Source organism: Arvicola amphibius, chromosome 9 (assembly GCF_903992535.2).
Source record: "Arvicola amphibius chromosome 9, mArvAmp1.2, whole genome shotgun sequence".
Lineage (NCBI taxonomy): Eukaryota > Metazoa > Chordata > Mammalia > Rodentia > Cricetidae > Arvicola > Arvicola amphibius.
In genome coordinates, this window is record NC_052055.2 from 123,718,366 (window position 1) to 123,742,330 (window position 23,965).

The 23,965-nt window shown below is 45.9% G+C and overlaps 2 protein-coding genes across 3 annotated transcripts in view; one reads left to right on the plus strand and one right to left on the minus strand.

Moving 5' to 3' along the window:
• The window catches only part of LOC119822487 (H-2 class I histocompatibility antigen, L-D alpha chain-like), a 741,986-nt gene that overhangs the window by 44,663 nt on the left and 673,358 nt on the right, over positions 1-23,965 (plus strand). The gene's annotated exons all lie outside the window — the stretch shown is intronic.
• Positions 5,965-23,550, minus strand: LOC119822476 (butyrophilin subfamily 1 member A1-like). Its single transcript, XM_038341839.1, has 10 exons — positions 23,330-23,550; positions 22,166-22,335; positions 20,401-20,748; positions 19,265-19,546; positions 18,952-19,152; positions 18,729-18,749; positions 18,494-18,520; positions 17,039-17,065; positions 7,311-7,337; positions 5,965-6,971 (listed from the first exon to the last, which is right to left on the minus strand). Exons 2-10 carry the CDS (start codon positions 22,248-22,250, stop codon positions 6,247-6,249), a joined length of 1,743 nt encoding a protein of 580 aa, XP_038197767.1. The 5' UTR covers positions 22,251-22,335; positions 23,330-23,550; the 3' UTR covers positions 5,965-6,246.

Consider the following 23,965-nt stretch of genomic DNA (forward strand, 5'->3'; position numbering starts at 1 on the left):
AGACGGATCCACAGGGTCTCATCTCAGATCTGTCCTGTGTTCTGCCCAAGTCCCCTCTCCCTCTCTACCTCTGAGAATCCTGGGTGTTTCCTCAAGTGGAGACTGGTGTGGGATAATTGACTGTATTCTGTCAATCATGTTTTAAATAAATGCTCATTGGCCAGACAGGAAGTATAGGCGGGAAAACCAGACAGGAAGTAGAAACAAAGTAGGAGCAAAGAGAACAGGAGTATTCTGGGAAGGAAGAACCTTCCTCAGCCATTCCTGCCCAGACTACGGAAGAAGCAGGATGTGACCTGCCTTGTGGCTAACATAGATAAGAATAATGGGTTAATATAAGCCATAAGAGCTAATAAGTAGCCTGAGCTAATGAGCCAATCAGTTTATAATTAATGTAGACTCTCTGTGTGATTTTCTCTGAGATCAAACAGCTGGGGGATCGGGCGGGACAGAAACCCCAACAAGCAGGCTCTCATGTTACAGAATGGTGCCCACGTGTTACAGAACAGGCTGAGTCTACTTTAGATTTGTGTTTATTAAAAAAAAGCCATGATGCAGACAAGGACAGGACTGAGTCAGCAATTTAGGCCAGAACAGGTCTGAGGCAGCAATCTCCAAAAGAGCAGGACTGAGCCAGTGACCTGGGTCAGAGCAGGCCTCAGACAGTGAACTCCATGAGAGCAGGAGCGGATCCAGACCAGGGTCATTTGCAGAAGCAGGACTGAGCCAGCGACATAAGCCAGAGCAGGCCTGAGAAAGCAAGCTCCGTGGGAGCAGGAACAGATCCAGACCAGGGTCATTTGTGAAGGCAGGACTGAGCCAGCAACCTGGGCTGGAGCAGACCTGAGACAGCAAACTCCACAAGAGCAGGTACAGGGGAGCAACCACTGAGTTAGTAGGCCAGAGACTGAGGCCTCTGCAGGTCCAGACATGAAACTGGGTCCTTCAAGGGAATAGACATGAGCCAGGACCCATGTGGGTCTGGGCATGAGTCAGAGACCTCAGAGGGAGGAAGCCTGAGCCAGGTCCCCTGCAGAATTAGGCTCACCTGAGCCTGGGAACTCCAAGGAGTAAATCAGAGCCAGAGTCCTTTAAGGACCAACCCCGAAGCCAGGGACCTCTGCAGGAATGGATCCAGACCAGGGAATTTTACAGAAAGAGGTCTGAGCTGACAACCTAGGCTAGAGCAGGCCTGAGCCAGAAAACTCCAATTCGAAGACCCAGATATTAATCCACAAACCTTCAAACACCTGATTTTTGACAAAGAAGCAAAAAATATCAACTGGAAAAAAGAAAACATAGTTAACAAATGGTGCTGGCATAATTAAATATCAACTTGTAGAAGAATGAAAATAGATCCATGTCTATAACCATGCACAAAACTCAAATTCAAATGGATCAAAGACCTCAACATAAAGCCAGCCACACTGAACCTTATAGAAGAGAAAGTTGGAGGTACACTTGAACACATTGGCACAGGAGACCACTTCCTAAATATAACCCTAGTAGCAAAGACACTGAGAGAAACAATTAATAAATGGGACCTCCTGAAACTTAAAAGCTTCTGTAAAGCAAAGGACACGGTCAACAAGACAAAACGACAGCCTACATTTAGTTAGTAAAATACCAAATGACATGCCACTACACTTCTCCTTTTTGTCTAAAAGAAAAAGAAAACTATAACTAATATAAGAAAACTATATACAATAAATACAATGACTATATGCAATATATACAGGCAATAAATACAATGACTATATACAATATATACAGGCAATAAATACAATGACTATATACAATATATACAATGACTATATACAATATATACAGGCAAAAAAAACAATGACGATATACAATATGTACAGGCAATAAATACATCAACAATGTCTAGTCCATTTGCATTTGACAGATTCAGAGAAAATATTCTATATCTAACCTATTTTGGTGAGTCCAAAGTCTTATACTTAATTACTTTTTATCATAAAAATTGCTTTCTGTATTGGTAAACTATAACTACAGCTAACTAGTCTTCAATTCCCTCAGAGACCCAAGAAGAAAATCATATTAACTGCATCAGCAGGAAGTGCAAGCAAGTAACTTGAGTAATGACAGAGATTGGTGACTTCCTGAACAGGTACCCAACGTTACTCTGCAACATTGGGGCCTCCGTCTTCAGCCTACAGCCATAACAAATTTAACAAGCAGGATATTTTGTGTGCTCTTGTCTAATTAGGACAGCAGACTGTCAGCAGTTGAGACAAGGGCATTTGCTTGCCCGGTGTCTTACTTTTCCCACCAAGAAAGTGAACTCCATGTGGAGTTTCTTCGGTGCCCATTATCTTCTCTGAACTAGACTGGTGCTGCCAGAAGCAAACATGTCTCATTGTCATAGAAAAGAAAAACCTAAGATATTAAAACATTTAAATGCCATATTCTATAGATCTCTGAGGTGATTGAAGATGATCTATCTATCTAAATTATATCTTTTTTGACCTTCAAAACATACATGATGTGACTACAAGTTTGATTATACTAAGTAATTAATTACTAACCTATATCTCTTTATTCTCCTAATCAGTGGGTAATAAATGTATGTACAGTATGTTTTAACAAATTAATTTCAAATGTATATCAATATAAAACTTGTATACCATATACAAAAGAAAAACCAATGTGAAACATTTAAAACTAATAGTTGCTTTAAAAGTATATTCAACAATCTAGCTTATCATATTTATATCCCCTTTTTACTTGTTTTTTTTCTTCTTTCCCAAAGGAGATCCTTGAGATTACAAAATTTACACCCCAACCCCCAACCCTGTATCAGTTATAATCAACCCCTAATTGATGTCCCTAACCCTGACTACAAACTTTGTGGGGAGAAGGGGCGTTGTCTTCTAGAATTACTTCCAGCTGTCATGGGGGGCGATGTCCTTTCTATGGGATCCTGTGGAAGTAAAATGATGGTTAAGTTCCAAGATTACTGCCTGGTATAATTGCAAATAGTCTCTGAGAAGTCAATGTGGATTTGTTGAGATTCTTATTTGAAATTCTGTTTGAAGTTCTTATTTCAAGTCTGGCCAGAACGTTGTGTGAAGGTGGTGCACCATTTCAGCTAACCAAGCTGGAGACATCTTGAACAGCCGGTACCCAAAACTGATCTGAAAGTACCGCTATCAGCATCACGACATCATAACAGCCAGGTGTGTTTGTTGTTGTGGGGCCCAACTTCTTCCTGGAAACATTAAAGATTACTGCAGAAAATTGAATGTTCATTGTGGAAAACATAAACATTATTTATACAGACATACATTCAATGAAAGGTACTATAGAGACAAAAATATTAATGGGGAAAAGTAATGCCTTTCCAAAATTCTTCCTTCTTTCTGTCCCATACCAGATGGATCCTGATATGAGACAGAAACACTGCATTTTATTTGACTGGCGAGTGTTTCCTCTACCGTATCTTCAGTGCCTGAGATTCTCTCTTCCGTCTCTTTATTCTCTTGTGATGCTCGCATCTGTAGTTCCTGTTCACTTCCCCAGATTTTCCATTTCCAGAACTCCCTTGGTTTGTGTTTGCTTGACTATGTCTATTTCAGTTTTCAGGTCTTGAATGGTTCCTTTCAGCAGTTGATGGCTTTCCTTGGCTTGCTTAGCATCCTTTAAGGGATTTATTGATTTCTTCAATTTTTTGTTTTGTTTTTCCTTGACGTTGTTAATAGATTTTTTTTGTTTCCTCATTAAGAGCCTCTATCATCTTCATAGACTAATTTTAAAGTTCATTTTCCTGTGTTTCTGCTGCATTGGATGTTCAGGCTTCTCTGTTGCAGGATCACTGCGTTCTGGTGGAGTCAGGACGGCTCTTTCCATGTTGGATGGATTCTCACACTGTCATGTACTCTCTTCCTCCACCTGCTGTGCTTCTGCCTGTCCTGGTTCTTCCAGCTGTTGTGGTTTGCACCTGTGCTGGTTCTTCCAGCTGCTGTGGTTTGCACTTGTGCTGGTTCTTCCAGCTGCTGTGGTTTCTGCCTGTGCTGGTTCTTCCAGCTGCTGTGGTTTCTGCCTGTGCTGGTTCTTCCAGCTGTTGTGGTTTGTACCTTTGTCCATGCAGCCGGCTGTTTTTTCAGCTGGTGTGTTTTACGCCTGTGCCTATGCAGTCTGCTGGGGTTGCAGGTGAGGGCCGGCCACAGGGAGGGTGCTCAGGAGCTTGGGATTGGGCAGAAGAGTGTGTCTTGGTGGGACAGTGTTCACTGGGTGGCAGTGGTGGGAGTGTAACCTGGAGGCAGGTATCTCATCTGGTTGCAGGATGGTGGGAACTGCAGCAGAGCCTCAACTTGCTTTCTTAAAGCACCCAGGGATGGTACCGCTCACGACAGGCTGGGCCAACCCCATCAATCTCTAGTTATGAAAATGACCCATGGACTTGTGCACAGGCCAATCTGATGGGAGTCTTTCTCAACTGAGAGTTCATCCTTCTTCCAAACTGACTCTAGCTTATGTCAATTGACATTAAAATCTACATAGTCATTAAATTTGTGGAGAAAACAAACCCCACAATTCTAATACAAATTTCCATATTAGTTATTTCTCTATTTCTGTGCTGAAATGCCATAACCAGGCAATGTATATAAGAAAGAGTTTACTTGGACTTACTGTGTTATGGGAACAGAGATGACCACTCAGACAATTCACAGCCAACAGAAAGTCTTCATATCAGCTCGCTGGGACTGCACCCAGGTACTCAGGGACCTGAATGAGACCTACACCCAGGTATTCTGAAGCCCAGATGGGACTACACTATTACTTAGGGACCCAGATAAAATCATACTCTGTCACTCAGGGACACAGATGGGTCTATACTCAGGTACTCAGGGACCCAGATGAGACCCAAGTGTCCAAATTTTGAATACAAAATCCACATTCTGGCATTTTACTCAACAACTTCAGGGGGCCTTCACACAGGCAAGCAAATTAGCAGAAGACGTGATAAGCTAGCTGGGGCCTATTGACATCAAGTACCTAGAATACATTTGGGGTTCCAAGGGATTCTCCAAGCAGATCACATTATAGTGAGACCTGCAATGTCTCAGCAAGAACACAAGGTGGAGGAACCTGCACCATCTTGTCTTGTCATGAGTGCTGTAGAGGGCAGAGTCCATGCTGGGAGAGTGGAAGCATGGTGACTGGAGCAGGGACCTGAGAGCTTGTGTCCCAATCCACACGCAGAAAGCAGAGAGGACAAGCTGGGAATGATGCGCAGCTTTGAATCCTCAAAGTCCACCCCAGTGATGCACTTCATCAAGGCTACATATATCCTGCCCCAACCCCACAACCAATGGGAACCAAGTATCCGAACATGGGACTACAGGGGACATTCTCATTCATGACAACCTGTATGGCTACAAAGAGAGGAACATGGGTCACATGAGATCCTGTTTTAAAACAATAAATAATACATACATACATGCATACATGCATGCACGCACGCATGCATACATACATGCAGAGAAAGAATTCATAGATAGGTAGGTAGGTACATACACACATACATACATACATATCTACATACAGAGACAGACATACAAATAGTTAAAATATATGAAGTCAATCTTTAGAAAATATGAATTTTCATAGTCGTATGTGTATTTATGTGTGTGGAGAGACAAGTATAAAAATCAAACGGTATATTAATAAATTATTTTATTAACAGACTGACTTAGGATGAGGCTGGTTCATGGACACCTGATGCACAGGTTGTTGTCCACAGACAAGGACACTGAATATAACTATCTATGACCTAGCAATCCCACTACTGGGAACAAACCCTGAGTGCAGGGATTCATGTCTCAGAGACATCTGCTCCCTCTTACTCACAGCACACTGGTCACAAGGGTCAACACACACAGAAGACCCTAGAGCCCATGGCCAGATGAATGAATTACAACAATGTCCACTTAATCTTTGGTCAGTTTCCTACCAAAAGGAATGAAACCCAGGAAAATGCTATTTAACACCAAAAGGAGCATGCCTACACACAATTCAAACCAGATGAAGCAACAGTCGAGGCTCATCGTCTGGTGTCTGAACACAAGTCATGGACACCCTGTTCCCACAGTCACAGAGTCAGACCTGAGAGCAGTGGCCAAGGCTCCAGGCCCTTCCAGGACTCATCCTGTGGGCTTTTCTGTGGCTTCTACAGTCCCACAAGGACGCACACTGACAACTTAGAGGCAGTGAACTGCACTATGGGAGAAAAGCATCACCAGGATGAGGGAGGAATGGGGATTCCTCCCCTGGGGGAGAGTCAACAACTCCAGAGCCTGGGGTAAGCCTCTCCCCTGGGGGATTCCCAGACTCCTCCAAAGTAGGCAAAAATAACCTCTTCCCTTTCTTCTCCCTCTTCTTCCTCTCTCCCTCCTCCTTCTCCTTTCCTTCCTCCACTTCCTCCCCCTCAGAGTCATGCACCATGGAGCTGAGAATCATTGAAACATCTCCAGACTTAAGCCTGAAGTATGGGAAAAGAGTCCCAGAGAAGGAAGCTTCATGGAAGGAGAAAATGTGGGACTTCTCACTCATGTTATAGAAGGAAATGTCGCCTTCGCTGTAGTCCACAAACACCCCCACACACTGGGGAGCTTGCCTAAAGGATAATGAAGTTTTTCCAGGTTCAGTAAAGGCCCAATATACATCATTAGACCGTCCCACAGACCAAAACCCCTTTCCTGGACACTCTGAATACCAATTTTTCCTGACCACATCTTCCCGGCAGACCCCCAGAGTCCACTCGCTGCTGTCTCCCCGTCTTATCTCGACCTCCCAGTAGCGTCTTCCAGAAGAGATGCCTTCCATGCCTAACACACTGAAGGGGCCATCCAAGTGCATGGTGGTATCCTTCCAGGTCACACGCCTCCTGTCCTGAGAGATGGCGAGGATGGGGTGGGCAGAGTCTGGATCCAGAGTGACAGACCCTGCAGGAGAGTTACCGATCATGGGAGGTCCTCTCTAGCCCCTAAACAAGACCTCAGCCATCCCACCTCCACCTCAAAGTCTCTTTGCTTCTTCAAGGGGACAAGTCCCTCACAGAGCAGCCTGTGGATCAAGACTATTGCTTACATGCTGGAGAAGGAAACAAAAGGCCGTCTAGGAGTACAAGGTCACAGGGCCCTTGAGAACCAGACCCAGCTTAGTGGCTGTCCCCTCTGCCTCCCAGACCACCACCACTGGGGTTGTCACCACAGTGAACTGAAGGAGGGACCAGAGCCATGGAAAGAGCAGGAGGAGTGTCCCTAAGGACCAGAGTCACTCACAGGACTGGAAGTGCTCCCTGCACCAATCTACAAGAGAAGCACAGGTCATGTAAAAGATTTCAGACACTGCACCCATTTTCTAAAGCACAGACCTGGGAGTTGTGGGGACAATATACCTTCCATAAACATACACACACACACACACACACAGAGAGAGAGAGAGAGAGAGAGACAGAGACAGAGACAGAGACAGAGACAGACAGAGAGAGACAGAGACAGAGACAGACAGAGAGAGACGAAGACAGAAAATCTCCATTTAGGAAGGGCAGGGCCTTGTGGCTCTCTTCTCCTCATGGGTTAACTCTTATGCAGGTCTCTGGGTAGTCACAGCTTCTGACAGCTCGAGGAGACAACTGCTGACTAGCTTTTACGTGAGCTCGACACAAGATAGGGTCATCTGGGAGGAAAGAATCTAAATAGAGAAAATGCTTCCATGGGATTGACCTGTAGGCAAGTCTAAGGGACTTGATTGGTGATTGATGTGCGAGAGCTCAGCCCATTGGGGGCAGTGTCATTCCTTAGAAGGTAGTCATAGAGAATATGAGAAAAGAAACCGAGCAAGTCAAGAAGCACAGTCCTACAGGCACATACACATAAGCGCAAACACATACACTCATATAGTCACACATGCACACACACACACACACAATCACACGTGCACACACAGTCACACACACACAGTCACACATGCACACAGTCACACATGCACACACAGTCACACATGCACACACATGCACACACACACACAATCACACGTGCACACACAGTCACACACACACAGTCACACATGCACACACAGTCACACATGCACACACAGTCACACACACAGTCACACATGCACACACAGTCACACATGCACACACAGTCACACATGCGCACACAGTCACACGTGCATACACAGGTACGCTCAAAGCCTTTCCATAAGGACTTGACAAAAGAATTCCACGATGCGGACAGAAGGCTTCATCTTACCAGAAGCCACACAGAGCTAGGAATCCCAGTTCCAGCACTACCTACCTCCTGATAACACCCATTAAAGCCTGCCCACTAGCCCCCAAACATAATCCTTCCCCTGGGCTCCAAATCCCAGCCTGTTATTTTGACAAAAGGCTTCTGAATTACCAGAGGCCATGCTGTACTAGGAACCCCAGATACCAAGCAGGTATCAAGAACCCCAGAGCCAACATTGACACCCAAAACACCAGAGGTCACAAGGGTTGCAAAATCCTCAGTGAAAACAACCTATTGGACCTCAAGACTTGCTGGTCACCAGAATCCCATGCCACTCAGTCCAGACGACCAGAAAGGAAACAGATATCAAGGGGAAAAATATCCACGTGACAAACATAAACTCAGAAATCACCATGTAAACCTATAATAACCCCAAACCCACATGACGAGCATAAGAACACAGTCAACAACAGCTACAGCAACATGGCATCACCAGAACCCAGCTCTCCTACCACAGTCCTGGGTATTCCAACACAGCAGAAGCTCAAGAATCTTCTCAACACGATCCAGACCCTTATAGAGGAAATTAATAAGTCCCTTAAAGAAATCGAGGGAAACACAAACATGTGAAGGAAATGAATAAAACCAATCAAGACCTGAAAATGGAAATAGAAGTAATAAAGAAAACTCAGACAGAGGGAATCTAGGAGATGGAAAATATAGGTAAGTAAGTAGGAACTACAGATGCAAACATCAACAAGAGTACAAGAGATAGAAGAGAGAACCTCAGGCATAGAAGAGATGATAGAAGAAATCGGTACACCAGTCAAAGAGAATGTTAAACCTAAAACTTCCTAACACAAAGCATCCAGGAAAGCTGAGACACTGTAAAAAGACAAAACCTAAGAATAATAGGAATAGAAAAAGATTCCCAGCTCAAGGACCCAGAAAATATTTTCAGTAAAATCATAGAGGAAGGGACTGGAGAGATGGCTCAGAGGTTAAGAGCATTGCCTGCTCTTCCAAAGGTCCTGAGTTCGATTCCCAGCAACCACATGGTGGCTCACAACCATCTGTAATGGGGTCCAGTGCCCCTTCTGGCCTGCAGGCATACACACAGATAGAATATTGTATACATAATAAATAAATAAATAAATAAATATCATAGAAAATTTACCTACCCTAAAGAAAGATACCTATAAATGTACCTGAAGCTTACAGAAAACCAAATAGATTGGACCAGAAAAGAAAACCACCACCACCACATAGTAATCAAAACACTAAATGTAGAGATGAGAGAAAGAGAGAGAGAGAGAGAGAGAGAGAGAGAGAGAGAGAGGGAGGGGGGGAGGGGGACGGAGAGGGAGAGGGAGAGAGAGAGAGAGAGAGAGAGAGAGAGAGAGAGAGAGAGAGAGAGAAAATATTAAAAGCCGCAAGGGGAAAGGCCAGGTAACATATAAAGGCAGACCTATTAGAATTACACCCAACTTCTCAACAGAGACTCTAGAAGCCAGAAGGGCCTCGACAATGTGCTGCAGTATCTAAGTGCCCATAGATGCCAGCCCAGACTTCTGTACCCAGCAAAACATTCAATCACCATAAAGAAAGATATTCCATAACAAAACCAAACTGAAATAATATCTGTCCACAAATCCAGCTCTTCAGAAGACACTAGAAGGAAAACTCCAACCCAAGAAGGTTAATTACACCCAAGAAAACACAGGAAATAAATAAATTGTCACCATTAAAACCAAAAGAAGGAAAGCACACACATGTGTACAAAGACACACACACACTACCAACAACAACGAGTATATCAAAATAACAGGAATTAACAATCGTTGGTCATTAATATCTCTCAAAATCAATAGACTCAGTTCCCCCAATAAAAAGACACAGGCTAACAGAATGGATACAAAAACAGGATCCATCCTTCTTCTTCATACAAGAAACATACCTCAACATCAAAGACAGACATTACCTCAGAGTTAAGGGTTGGAAAAAGATTTCCCAAGCAAATGGACCCCAGAAGCAATCTGTTGTAGCCATTCTAATATCTAACAAAATAGACTTCAAACCAAAATTAATCAAAAGAGATGGGAAAGGATACTTCATATTCATCAAAGAAAAATCCACCAAGATGATTCTCAAAGCTTAACATCTGCAGCCCAAATGTAAGGGCACCCACTGATGCAGGTGCCCTTCTGTATGCTGTGAATATTTTTATTACCATTGGCTGATAAAGAAGCTGATGTGGTCAATAGCAAGCCAGACTAGAGCTAGGTGGGAAATCCAAAAAAAAAAAAAAAAAAAAAAAGAAGAAGTTGGAGTCTGGGAAACTCGAACAGCTGCTGAAGGGGTAAGATGCCAGGGCATGACCGGGATGCCACGGGGCACATGGTGATGCACAGATAGTCATAAGTGGGTTAATGTATATGTAGAGCTAACCAGCAAGAAGCCTGAGCTACTGCTCCAACACTCATAGTTAAAACTAAGCCTCAGAATGGTTATTTCATAAGCAGCAGCAGAGACCAGCGGGTGGGAGAGAAACTGGTCCAGCAGGACTGGAGAACAGAGAAAAGCTTCCAACGACAACCCGCACTGTAAGAGAAACATTACTGATTGCCTAAATGACACAGCAAACCCCACAGGTTAATGACGGGAGGCTCAACACCCCACTCCCACCAACTGACAGGTTGTCCTGACAGAACTAGCAGACATCATGAATCAAATGGGCCTAACAGATATTGACAGAACACTGCACGCTAACACAAAAGACCATACCTTCTTCTCGGCACCACCTGGAACCTTCTCCAAAATTGGCCATAGAACTGGTCACAAAACAATCTCAAGAAAATTAAAATAACCCCTGCATCTAATCAGACCGCCATGGAATAAAGTTGGATTTTAACAACAACAGAAAAGTCTACAAACTCATGGGCACTGGGCAACTCTCTACTGAATTACCAATGAGCTAAGGAAGAATAAAGGAAATTAAAGACTTCCTAGAATTCAATGAAAATAAATCCACACCATTCCCAAGTTTATGGACACAATGAAAGCAGCGCCAAGAGGACAGTTCGTAGCGCTCAGTGTCTTCATGAAGACGGCAGAGAGTCCACACCTGCAGTTCGTCAGCACACCTGGAGGCACTAGAGCAAAAGAAGCAAACATACCAGAGAGGAGTAGACGGCAAGATATTATCAACCTCGGGGGTGGAATCAAGAAAACAGAAATGAAGAGAACAACACAAAGAATCAATAAAACAAAGAGTTGGTTCTTTGAGAAAAACCAACAAATTAGACAAACCCTTACCCAAACTAACTAGAAGACAGAGAGAGGATATCCAAATTAACAAAATCAAAATGAAAGGGGGAACTTAACAACAAACACAGAAGAAATAGAAAGAATTACTGGAAAATCTAAAAGAAATGGACAATTTTTTTCAATAGGTGCCACTTACCAAAGTAAAATTAAGATTAGATATAAAATTTAAATAGACTTTTAACCCCTAAGGAAATAGAAGTAGCCATTAAAAGTCTTCCAACCAAAAAAAAGAATCCTAGAGCCAGATAGTTTGGAGCAGAATTCTACCAGACTTCCAAAGAATAGCCAATACCAATACTACTCAAATTATTCCACAAAATAGAAACAGAAGGAACATTGTCAAATTTATTTTATGAGGCCACAATAGCCCTGATACCCAAACCACAGAAAGACTCAACAGAGAGAATTTTAACCAACTTCCCTCATGAACATTGATGTAACGATATTACATAAAATACTCATAAATCAAATCCAAGAACATATTTTTAAAAAAAGATCATCCATCATGATCAATAGTTTCATCCCAGAGATGCAGGGATCGTTCACCATACAAAAATCTATCAATGTAATCCACCATATAAACAGACTGAAAGGAAAATAACCACATGATCAACTCATTAGATGCTGAAAAAGCCTTTCACAAACCCAACACCCCTTCATGATAAAAAAAAAAAAAGTCTTGGAGTGTGGGAGCCCACATGTGACTCAGTTTCCATCTGGAGTCATTTCTGACTTAAAGAAGTCATTTGAGTTCAAACTTACCTGCTCTGCCTTTTCCAATATCCTTGAGGGCTGTGAGAGACTTCTGACTCATCCCATAAGAAATAAATCACTCTATCTACTGAAAAGTATCCTGCTGACGACAAACCTCAGGAGTGTCGAGATAAAAAAGTAAGGTTGCTTCTGAGCAGCAAGCACCTGTTGGAGAGGAGGCTGCTCACTCAGGGATAGGAATGGCCTTGTGGTTTGATACCGACCGTCTGTGCTGTGCTTTGTTCTGCTTTTGTATATAAGCAAGTTGTGAAATAAACGCTCAGCTGTTTGGCTGCTTGGGCATGACCAGACAGACTGCCTGATTCTGTCATGTCGTCTGTTTCTTTCAGCTGACTTTTCTTTGGCCTCAAGGATCTGCTATCTATCAACCCTAGCTGACTTCGTAGGAGCAGGCACCTACATTGGAGAGATGAGGGATAAAAGGGACACACCTAAACATAATAAAGGCCATTTACAGCAGACCTATAGCCAACATCACATTAAATGGAGAGAAACTTAAAGCAGTTTCACCAAGATCAGGAACAAGACAAGGCTGTCCACTCTCTCCATATCCTGTGGCTAGCGTACTCGAAGCTTTAACTAGAGCAGTAAGACAACTGAAGTAGACCAATGGGATACAGACTGGAAAGAAAGGAGTCAAAGTGCCATTATTTGCAGATGATATGATAGTATACATAAGTGACCCCAAAAACTCTACCAGGAAACTCCTACAGCTGATAAACACCTTCAGTAAAGTGTCTGGATATAAAATTAACTCAAAGAAAAATCAATAGCCTTCCTATACACAAATCATAAATGGATTGAGGAAGAAATCAGGGAGACAACATCCTTTACAATAGCTATAAATGATATCAAATATCTTGGTGTAATTCTAGCCAAGCAAGTGAAAGACCTGTATGTAGAGGGAGGTCCCTCAGAGCATTGCATCTGGCTTGAATTCTGCAGTGTTGGCCCTGGGCTTTTAACTGCCTCCTTGGATGCTGCTTTTTATTACTGTTTCTTTTGTAACTGTTACTTTTTGTGAATGTTACCTTTCATTACTGTTACTTTTTGTTACTGTTACCTTTGTAACTGTTGCCTTTTCTGAATGTTATTTTTTTGTTCCTCTTACCTTTTGTTTGTGTGTTTGATTTTTATCTGAGTTCTTCCTGAAAGTTTCAACAGCTTGGCAAAACTTGGTTATGAGAAGGCTTGGAAAACCAAGAAGCCTGGTGACTGAGAACTGCTCAGGCAGATAGTTCCTTCAAGCAACTTTCAGAGAAGAGAGTTTGGTTTGCAGAAACTGACTTCCAAAGAGGTGTGAATTGTGCAACAATAAAAAAGGTTTTTTGGAAGCAACCAGATGTCAGTTCACTAGAAGCTGATACCCTGGATGTTGCAAAGTCTAAAATATACTTTGGAGTGACTCTGATTTTCCCATGGACCCATGCAAAACAACACTGACAAAAGTATGACAAGAACTTCACATCTTTGAAGAAAAAATTATAGAAGACGTCAGAAGATGGGACGATCTCCCATGCTCATGGATCAATAGGATTAATATAATAAAATTTGCCATTTTACCTAAAGAAATCTATGATTCAGTGCAATTCACATCAAAATTCCAACACAATTCTTTACAGACCTTGAAAGAACAATACTCAAATTCAAATTTTAAAAAAGGATAGCTCAAACAATCCTGGACAATAAAAGAATTTCCAAGAGTATTGCTAACCCTGATCTCAAACTGTACGAGAACAATAGAAGTAAAAACCATATGGCGTCGGCATCAAAACAGACAGGTTGGTCAAAGGAATCAAACTGAAGACCCAGAAGTAATCCACACACCTATGGACACCTGATTTTTTTTATAAAGAAGCCAAAATTATACAATAGAATACAGAAAGCAATAATGCCAGTTCACCTGGATGGCTGCATGTGGAAGAATGCAAATAGATCCATGTCTATCACCCTGCACCATACTCAAGTCCAAGTGGATCAAAGACCTCAACATAAAACCAGATACACTGAACCTGATGGAAGAGAAAGTGGGAAGTAGCATTGAACACCTTGGCACAGGAGGCAAGTTCCTAAATATAACACCAGTAGCCCAGACACTGAGAGCAACAATAACGACTGGGACCTCCTGAACTAAAAAGCTTTTTGAGGCAAAGAATATGGTCAAAAGAACAAAACATCAGCCTGCAAGATGGGAAAAGATCTTCACCCACATCTGACACAGGACTGATATTCAAAATATATAATGAACTCAAGAAACTAGACATCAAAAAACCAAATGATCCAATTAAAAATGGGATGTGAATCTAAACAGAGAATTCTCAACAAAATAAAAATTAAATATTTAAAAAATAAGAAGAGAGAATGCATGGAGCAATTCTAAGTTGCACGTTGGTTCCCATGATGCAACATCACAGAAAGTCATATATAATTTCAAGTGGATCACACAGGCCTCAACAAGACCACAAACATCCTGGAGTCCCGAACACAGACTCAGAACACCTGGTCTAAACACCCAATCCCTGAGCAGCCAGGTGCTCTGGAGAAGGAATTCAGCAGGGAACACAAAGAGAGAGAGAGAGAGAGAGAGAGAGAGAGAGAGAGAGAGAGAGAGAGAGAGAGAGAGAGCACACCAATAGACCAGAGGACTAGGAAGAAAAGGAACTCAAAACTGAGACAAAAGCAGAGGAATTCCAACTATAAGGAGGACATGAAACCAAAGACTAAGATGTGAGCCCTGAGCTGCCTGACCTGACTGACTTCTGGAATCTTCCTTCCACAGCATCATCATGACCTCCACCAGTCTCTACCTGTAGGTTCATATTTCTATATGGTATGGCTGCCAGGCTCTAAAGCCTTAGTCAGTATCTGAAGTGGTCACATAACCTTCCAGACAGGCTTTCGCTAACCTAACAAAAGGTCAGGATGTGGTTTTGCTCCTTTCTTTGTAATTTGGAGGATGCCTGATAGAGATGCTGATTCAAGCCTATGTGACAGCTAGCATCCAGAGCAGACAGGTAGTTGTGGACATGACAAAACACTATTCACCTGGTTACCTAGTAGATAGAATGCTAATGTATTTACCCCTCGGTTTTAGTATAAAGGCTGTTTGGAGAATAAACGAGGAGGAATTCTTCAGGCTGTAAACTCAGGACTTCATGAGGGACCACTGAGAATCTCCCTCCCAATAAAGCCATGTGAGTTGTGTCTTTATTCCCATGCTTCCACGCCAGTCCAGAGAGAGATAGTTTATGTTGGGGTCTGGTCCAGAGAAATAATTTAGAGTCCTGGCTAGCAATGGAGCCCAACATCTACTCAAAGCTGAACTGGCCACTAACCCTGCTCCTACAAGATGCCCACTGAACCAGGTGACTACAGACTGGGCCACGCTGATGCTGACAGTGACGTACACCAGGGGACAAACCAGAACACATTCTGTAAGCCTGAGGAGGCTCCATGTGGTATTCTGATGGAGGCTCATCGGTGACGAGGACATAGGACACTCATCTCCTCCTGCCAGAGAGTGGGTGGGGACACACGCACACACATAGAGAAGAGGATGACAGATCCAGAGAAGGTGAGGAAACATGAGAGCCGGTGCCGTGTGAGGTGAACACATGTCTGTGCACAGAGACAGGGTACCAACGACAGATCAGAGGAAAGTCCACGTGAGCACAGCGCGTGGGAACACAGACACAATGGCCTTCATTAGGGTTCCTTAGAGAAGCACAAGCCATGGATGAGCGACCACAACGCTAAAGAAAAAAATTCCTCTCACCCAACAGCCATTAACTGTCTACATATATACTTGGGGAAGAACCTGATTATGAGGCCATTCCCCAGCCACTGATATTTATCCTATAGAGAGGGTAACAGAGATGACTTAGCAAGGATAATGGTGCTTGTCACCAACCCAGACAACCTGAGATTGATCCCGGGGACCCACTTCATGAAAAGAAAGCAAAGACTTCTGGAAGTTTCCGCTGACCTCCACACTCATGTTAACACACACACACATGCACACATACATACACATGCACACATACATACACATGCACACACATACAACACACATACATGCACACTTACAGAACACACGCACAGAGTGAGAGAGAAAAAACATCTTGGGAAAGGCAGGCCGTGTGACTCCTCTCTCCTAATGAGCCCAGTCTTGTGCAGATGTCCTTTGGGCAGTCACTGCTTCTGACAGCTCCAGAGGACAATGCCTACATTGTGCTGACAAGCTTCTGTGCCAGCTTGGCACAAGGTAGGGTCATCTGAGAAGAAGAAATATTAACTGAGAAAATGCTTCCATAGGATTGGCCAGTAGGCAAGCCCGTGGAGAAATTCTCTTGGTTGATGGATGATTGATAGTTGATACTGGAGAATGCAGACCATGGGGGATGGTGTCATCACATGGATGGTGGTCATAGGTACATGGGAAAAGAAACAGAACAAGCCAGGTGACTAATGCAGTACCCAGCAGTCCTCCATGGACTCTGCATTTGCTCCAAATTCCACATCCTGCCCTGTGTAACTTCCTGCCTTGCCTTGCTGTGGTGTGGACTGGAAGTGTGAGTCACACAAACTTTCCTCCTCAAGCTGCTTTTCCTCAAAATAGGGAAAACTCTAAAACCTGTGTTCTGCCCAGAAAATAGAAGTATCCAATAGTCACTCACCTGCATACAGCTGGGCCTTCCTCCAGGCTGCAAAGGAACATATTCTCCTGAGAACCAATCAGAACAGCCCACTCAAACAGTACACCTCCATTCTAAAGGTGAGGCTCTATCTAGGAGGGGAGAGGACTCTGAGGAGCTGGCTCCTGCAAGATGCAGAGGCAGCAAAGTATTATGGGAAAATCCCTGGACCTCAAATGAGAACATTGTTATTATAGGGCTAAGTCCCCCATTGTCCCAATTCTGTGTGATTTTTCAGCTCTCAAATGGCTGCTTCTACTCCAAAAACCAAAGCTTAAATAGTAGGAGTAATAGTAGTAGTAGTAACAATCTATAATTATTCAGTTTCACTCTTAATTAAAACCTTACAATATAGGAAAAAGTTTAAAGAATAAAATAAAATTATCCAATAATTATCAGAAACCATGATGACATCAGCACTTCTTGGAAAGGTGGATTTGGAGATGTGCTGAAGAGAAGAATGTGTGTAAAACACAGACAGGAAGTGAGTTCTGGGTGAAGCGCCCACTGTTCCTCATGGACACTTAAATATCTCTACAGCCGGGCACCACTATTCCACGGGCACCCAGCTCAGCATCCCTACCCACTCAGGTCCGCAGCCCCGGCTCTGCCCATCACTTTGATTAACACCTTCAGAGCTGAGGGAACAGACCCCCTGGGGATGACTGTGGAATGGGTGGAGGTCACACTCCAGGGTCTGTGACCTGATTTACTTATAAACATCTTCTGCTGGTTGGCTTTGTGTCAACTTGGCACAAGCTAGAGACATCTGAGAGGAGGGAGACTCAGCAGAGAAAATGCCCCCATCAGCACGGCTGCAAGCAAGGCTGTGGGGCGTTTTGTGATTGAGGATTATTGTAGAAGGGGTCAGCCCACTGTAGACAGTGTCACTACTAGGAAGGGGATCCTGGAGAGGACCAGCAGCAGGCTGAGCAGGTCATTTGGAGCAAGACAGCAAGTGGTCGTTCTCTGTGGTCCCTGCTTTCAGTTCCTGCCCCAGGTTCCTGCCTTGAGTTCCTACCCTGACTTCCCCAGGGATGGATGTGATGTGAAAATGCATAAGACAAATAAACCATTCCCTCTCAAGCTGCATTTGGTCATCTTCTTCACAGCAACAGAAACCTAACTAAGGAGTCTTCTTTAATGAAAGTTTAACCCTGTTGTTTGGCTCCCAGGGCAGGCAATACTCTAGAGCTAAAGGAGGCAAGTCAACAATACAGACAACAGGCATTGGTGGGAATAAGACCCAGGGCACAGGACACATCAGAGACCCATGTCTTCCAGCTCTGAGCAGAGATCTGGAAAAGCCCATAGAACAGGCTTCTTCTTCCCAGAACCTTCCACTTCTGTCCCCTCATGGGGTTCCCATTCTGCCTAGAATCAATGAGAGGGCTGCATGTGCCACAGGGTTCATGGGACATTGGGGCCGTCACTCACCAGCCATATAAGCTGCCTTCCTCCGATCTGAAAAACAACATGGAGGACTCGAGTGGGCTGCTGGGCTACTGAGGGGACACAGAGTCAGGAGGAAAAGCATGAGGGGCACACAGGGCTCGGGAGGAAAAGCATGAGGGACACACATGGCTCGGGAGGAAAAGCATGAGGGGCACACAGGGCTCGGGAGGAAAAGCATGAGGGGCACACAGGGCTCGGGAGGAAAAGCATGACTCACCCAGCTCCTCTTGGAGTGTGCCTGAAAAACAGCGAGAAGAGAGGAGCTGTGCACTTGGCAGAAACACAGGAAACGATGCTGTTTCCCACTAGTCTACCCACAGCCCAGCTGACCCAGGACTCCAGCCCTGCTCTAGGGGCTTTGGGGGCCACCTACTCTGATCCCAGAACCCTGGATCTTCCTGGAGACTCTGGCCCAGTCCTTCACTGCCATCAGGACTTACACGCTGTCTTCAGAGCATCCTCCTTTGTCTTCTGCAACTCCTCCTGCTCACGCCACAGATTCTCCAGTTCCTGATGCACCTGCAGCCTTGCACGCTGCTCCCATATAAGAAAACAGGAAGACCCTAGGACTAGAAGTCCCATCATGGTCATGCTCACGGCAAAAGCTGGTATCCAGGGAGAAGCCTGAGGGAAGAAGGGCTCTGTGGCCCAGGCAGAGAGCCAGTGAGGGGCACACCTGAGGACAGCCAGCCCGGCACACTCCAGAAAGACCGTCCACTTCCCAAGCTCTGTAGGAGGAGGAACAGCCCTCACCTGGGATGAAGATGGCCATGGCCTTCTCCTGGCCCAGGATGGGATTGAAGGTGGAGCAGGTCACATTCCCCAAGAACCTGTCTCTCACCACCAATGTGCTCTCCACGCTGAACAGCCCTTCAGCATCTTCAGTGTGGGTCTCAGAGGGTGCTGAGAGCATCTCCCCTCTGGAGTCTCTCCACTGCACGTGGGGCTTCGGGTACCACCCTGAAGCTCTGCACACCACACCCACACCACCATGTTCTGTGCCTGTGATGTGCACTTCAGGGACAGAGCCCATCCCTGCAGGAGGACACGTGTGAGGACCCCAGAAGACACTTTGGGCTCAGGGACCCAGGATCACCTGTGCGTCTCATAGGAGCCTCTCATGGGAAACAGGTATTGAAGAGGAAAGCCCTCCCGGGCTGGGACCAGGATTTGCCCCCATTGCTGAACAACAGAAAGATAACAGTGTCCACTGCTATGGGGAACAGGGCAGGGCCACTCTTCTGTCAACCACAAGACCCAGAGGAAACTGGAGGACACTGAGCCCCAGAGCCCTGAGGTAGAAACCATCACTCTGTCTCCCCATTCTCCACACACCTGTGACCCCCAGGAGAGCAGGACACCCAGCTCCGCCCGGGGAAACCCTGAACGTCCTTCCTTCCTCCACCCAATCATTTGTCTAAAGCATTGATCATTTCTCACTGACTTCTCATGGGCGCTCTCTGACTGTTTCTGCATACTCCCCTAAAATATGAAATCCAACAGCTGGTGTTTACCATGACCTTGACAGAATCCCTGGTCCCCAGAACAAGGTCAAGAACATTTTAGGTCTACACATATAGAATTTGATTGAAATAACCTATATAAGAATGTAACACCTATTTCTAATCTCAAAAAAAAAAACTAAAAATGGAGATAACAATAATGGCCCAGAGCCATGTATGGCAGAGATGCCTGTGAGCCCAGAACTAAGAAGAAGCAGGAGGATCCAACATTCAGGGTCACCCTCCACTATACGGCTGACTTAACCACAGTCTGGTCTACATAAGACATTGCTTAAAAATAAATTAAGGAGCTGAGTGACATGATCCCTTACTTTCACCCACACACAGGTCCCCCAACATCATGAGAACAGGGATCAGTTAACCAACCTGCCACCTTCAGCTCCAAGATGGCCTCTTCATAGAAGAGACCCTGTCTGAAGAAGCAGACGTATATCCCTCTGTCTGAGACCTGGACATTTCCGATGCGCACGGCAGCCTTGCCTTGGTGGAACTGGTCCTTCACCAGCGAGGTGCGTCCTGAATACCCAGCCATCTGCTCTTGCTTCTGCTCTTGTTGGTCCCGATAGACAAACACTGCTTCTGAGAATCTGGAGCGGAACCACCTGAGCTCCATCTTCTCCACATTCACGGCTGGAGACAGGGAGCAGGGAAGTATGGCTTCCCCGCCTGGAGCAGCCACGATGGGGTCTGAGGGACCAAACACCCGGAACTGCTCTGTGGACACAGATGTCACCGTGAGAGGACTGAAGAGACACAGGTTAAAGCAGAGAACACCCACTAAGACACGGAATGTCCTGGGAGCAGACGAGGTTGCTCTGGGCATTGTGAGTTAGACGTCTATGATTATTGTACAAGAGATCTTCAGACTACGGCAGTGCGGCCCATAACTCATGGGAGAAACTCCCCATTCTGCCTGTACCCCTGACCCCATTAAAAAAAACCTCTCTGCGTTCTCTCTCCACTTTGTGTGCACTTGGTCCCAGGGTGCCTTTCAGGTAACTGGGTCTCAGCCCAGAGCTCAGGCTTGAGTAGTTCTGGGGTGGGCCAAGATCCTGCCTTTGTAAAATCCCTGCAGATGCTCACACCTTAGGTTTGAGAATGCTCCTTGGGAAACATAGTTCTACCTGGTCTGTCTTAGACCACACACAGGAAACTCATAACCTCCAGCCCTGAATTCACTGTATTAGCGCACAGCTCCTCCACTGAATTAATGTGAACTTTAAGACACAGAACAAAGGCCTGGAGAGAGGGCTGAGCAGCCAAGAACACTAATTCCACTTGCAGAGGACCCGGGTTCCATTCCCAGCACCACATGGTAACTCACGACTGTCTATAACAGTCTTCTAGACTTGTGGGCATCAGACATGAAGGGGGCACACAGTCATACTTTCTGGAAAAAGCACCCATATACATGGAGCCAAAGACTACTTCTGTGAAAAATCACCCAGCACTACCAGGAAAACCAATCGTTTTTTGATAAAGAAGAAAGATGGCTGCCTCAGTCTGAGTGCCCTTGGCCCTCTAGCCCAGAAGGACTGTGATACTGGGACTGAGGGTGCCACCTGCTGCAGGACCTCCCACCCTCAGCTCCTCCAGGACCTCCCACTCTTACCCCTACAGGACCTCCCACCCTCACCTCTGCAGTACCTCCCACCCTCACCCCTGCAGGACCTCTCACCCTCACCTCAGCAGGACCTCCCACCTCAACCCTACAGGACCTCCCACCCTCACCCCTACAGGACCTCCCACCCTCACCCCTGCAGGACCTCCCACCCTCAGCCCCTGCTTCTCCCTCCCTGACTCACTCTGCTTCAGCCAACCCTGGCCTCTGCAGCTCCTCATACCCCTGGCACACTGCCAGCTCCAAGGCTGTGTTCCCAGCTGTGCTCCCCAGGTAGGGTGTGGCTGCTGTGCTCAGGCTGGCCCAGGAAACACAATTTTCCATTCTAAGCTTCTCGAACAATCATGCAAGCAGGCTCATCCTAGATTTTATTAGTAACTCTGTAAATGAAACACTTGAAAACCCCTAGATCCCAGTATTAATGAGTCTGTGCACATCTGAGCAGCCTGGTACGTGGCAGATCCTGGTCACTGCAGGGAGACATGGGAAGAGAGAGCAGAGCATGCTCACCTGTGGACGCCCGGGGAAGCAGCTGTGTAAGGGCAAACAGGCAGGTAACATGGCGGAGCAGAGCATGCTTGAAGCAGTTGCTCATGTCCTCGGAGCTGGGGAGACACAGGTGGGGAGACCAAGACCCTTGGGCTGCAGCAGGAGGCAGGTTCCACACAGAGCTTGGACACCTGAGCAGGGAGAGGATCATCAGGGCAGGTGTCAGCCCCACTGGACAAAACACGTCTACACTACCAGGGTGAATGCCCCCACAACCCAATGCTGACAAACACGCATGCCCGGGTTCCTCCCAGCCATGCAGAACAAGACTGGGAAGCTGGGGACATCCAAGTCCTCTGAGAGGAAGCCATCCCTTCCTTTCCACCCCATGCCCAGCCCCAGTGCAGCCAGGCTCTACCTAGAACCCAGGCCCTGCCCTTCTCAGCACCCCGAGGAGAGCCCAGAGGAGACGCGGTCACTCCCATTCTCCGTGTCCACACTGCCTGTGACCCCAGACACGGAGCCTGTGCCCACCCCTCCCTCGGGAACGGCATGGCCGCCTCCTGTGCTTCCACTGCTCCACAACTGTGACCAGGCAGCATCTGGGCAGCTCCAGAGACAGACATGGCCCGAGAAGGCTGTGCTGCCCATCACGAGGGCCTTGGACAGGCTTTTGTTTCTGGAGTTTTCCACACTTCAGTCCCAGCCCAGTGTCCGCCATGGTTCCAGGCCATCACCCCACACTCGGCAGGTGCCACACATACATACGCGCGCACACATACATACACACACACACACACGCACACACACACACGCATGCACGCACACACACACACACACACGCGCGCACGCACGCACACACACATACACGCGCACACACACACACACACACACGCACACACACACACATACACACACACACACGCACACACACACACGCACACGCGCACACACACACACACACGTCCCACAGACAGGTTTATCCTCCTCTCTCTGTCCTTGATAAAGACCCTGCATGGTACAGACAGGCTTGAATAGAACGTGCATAAACCCTAGTCTGCCCCAATCACCGCTCTTTAGAAGGTTAGGGAAGGGGGCAGCCTGAAGGCCAGAAAAGGACAAACTCAGGGACTTCTAAGGTTTCTCCAGGCTCAATCACCGGGCATGTGACCTGCTGGGACTCACCGAACATAAACTTCTCCCCAGTTTCCTCCTCAGGCTCCAGGTATCTTCAGAGCAGACATACCTGCTTCTCTTTACTCCCAGCTTTGAAAGGATGTGGCTGCATGGGGGATGTGGTTCAAGATCCTAGAGGACTCAGCAGACCCCAGATCTTCTTCCCAGAGTTCAGCCCTGCTCCAAGGTGCTCTCAGAGCGCTAAGCTCGGCTCTCCCCAAAGCCAGGCTCCGCTTTCCACATCTCCAACAGGGTCATGGTTCCTAGGCCAGCAGACAAGAAGCAGAGCCTGGCACAAGCTGTTGTGGCTTCTGCAGAGGCTTAGACAAGGCCTGCTCCAGCAGAGCGCTCCCAGTCAGTAGAGCAATTGGAACATTAATACTGAAAGCTGATGTGAACAGGGTGTGTGTGTTCCTTCTGCTCCTTCCTTTTTCTGTCAGGAAGAGGTAAAAGTTCACCTCACCACCCACTCCACCACCACCCTGCCACCAACAACCCTGCCTGCTGGGGGATTCCTGAGTGAAGCACTATTAATAAAAACTCAGAGAGAGAAATTGGGGTTCAACCTGAAGATCTGAAAAGCAAAGCAGTCAGACTCTGCTCTTACCTTGACCTCAGTTCGAGAATGGTGATCCTGCCCCAGGA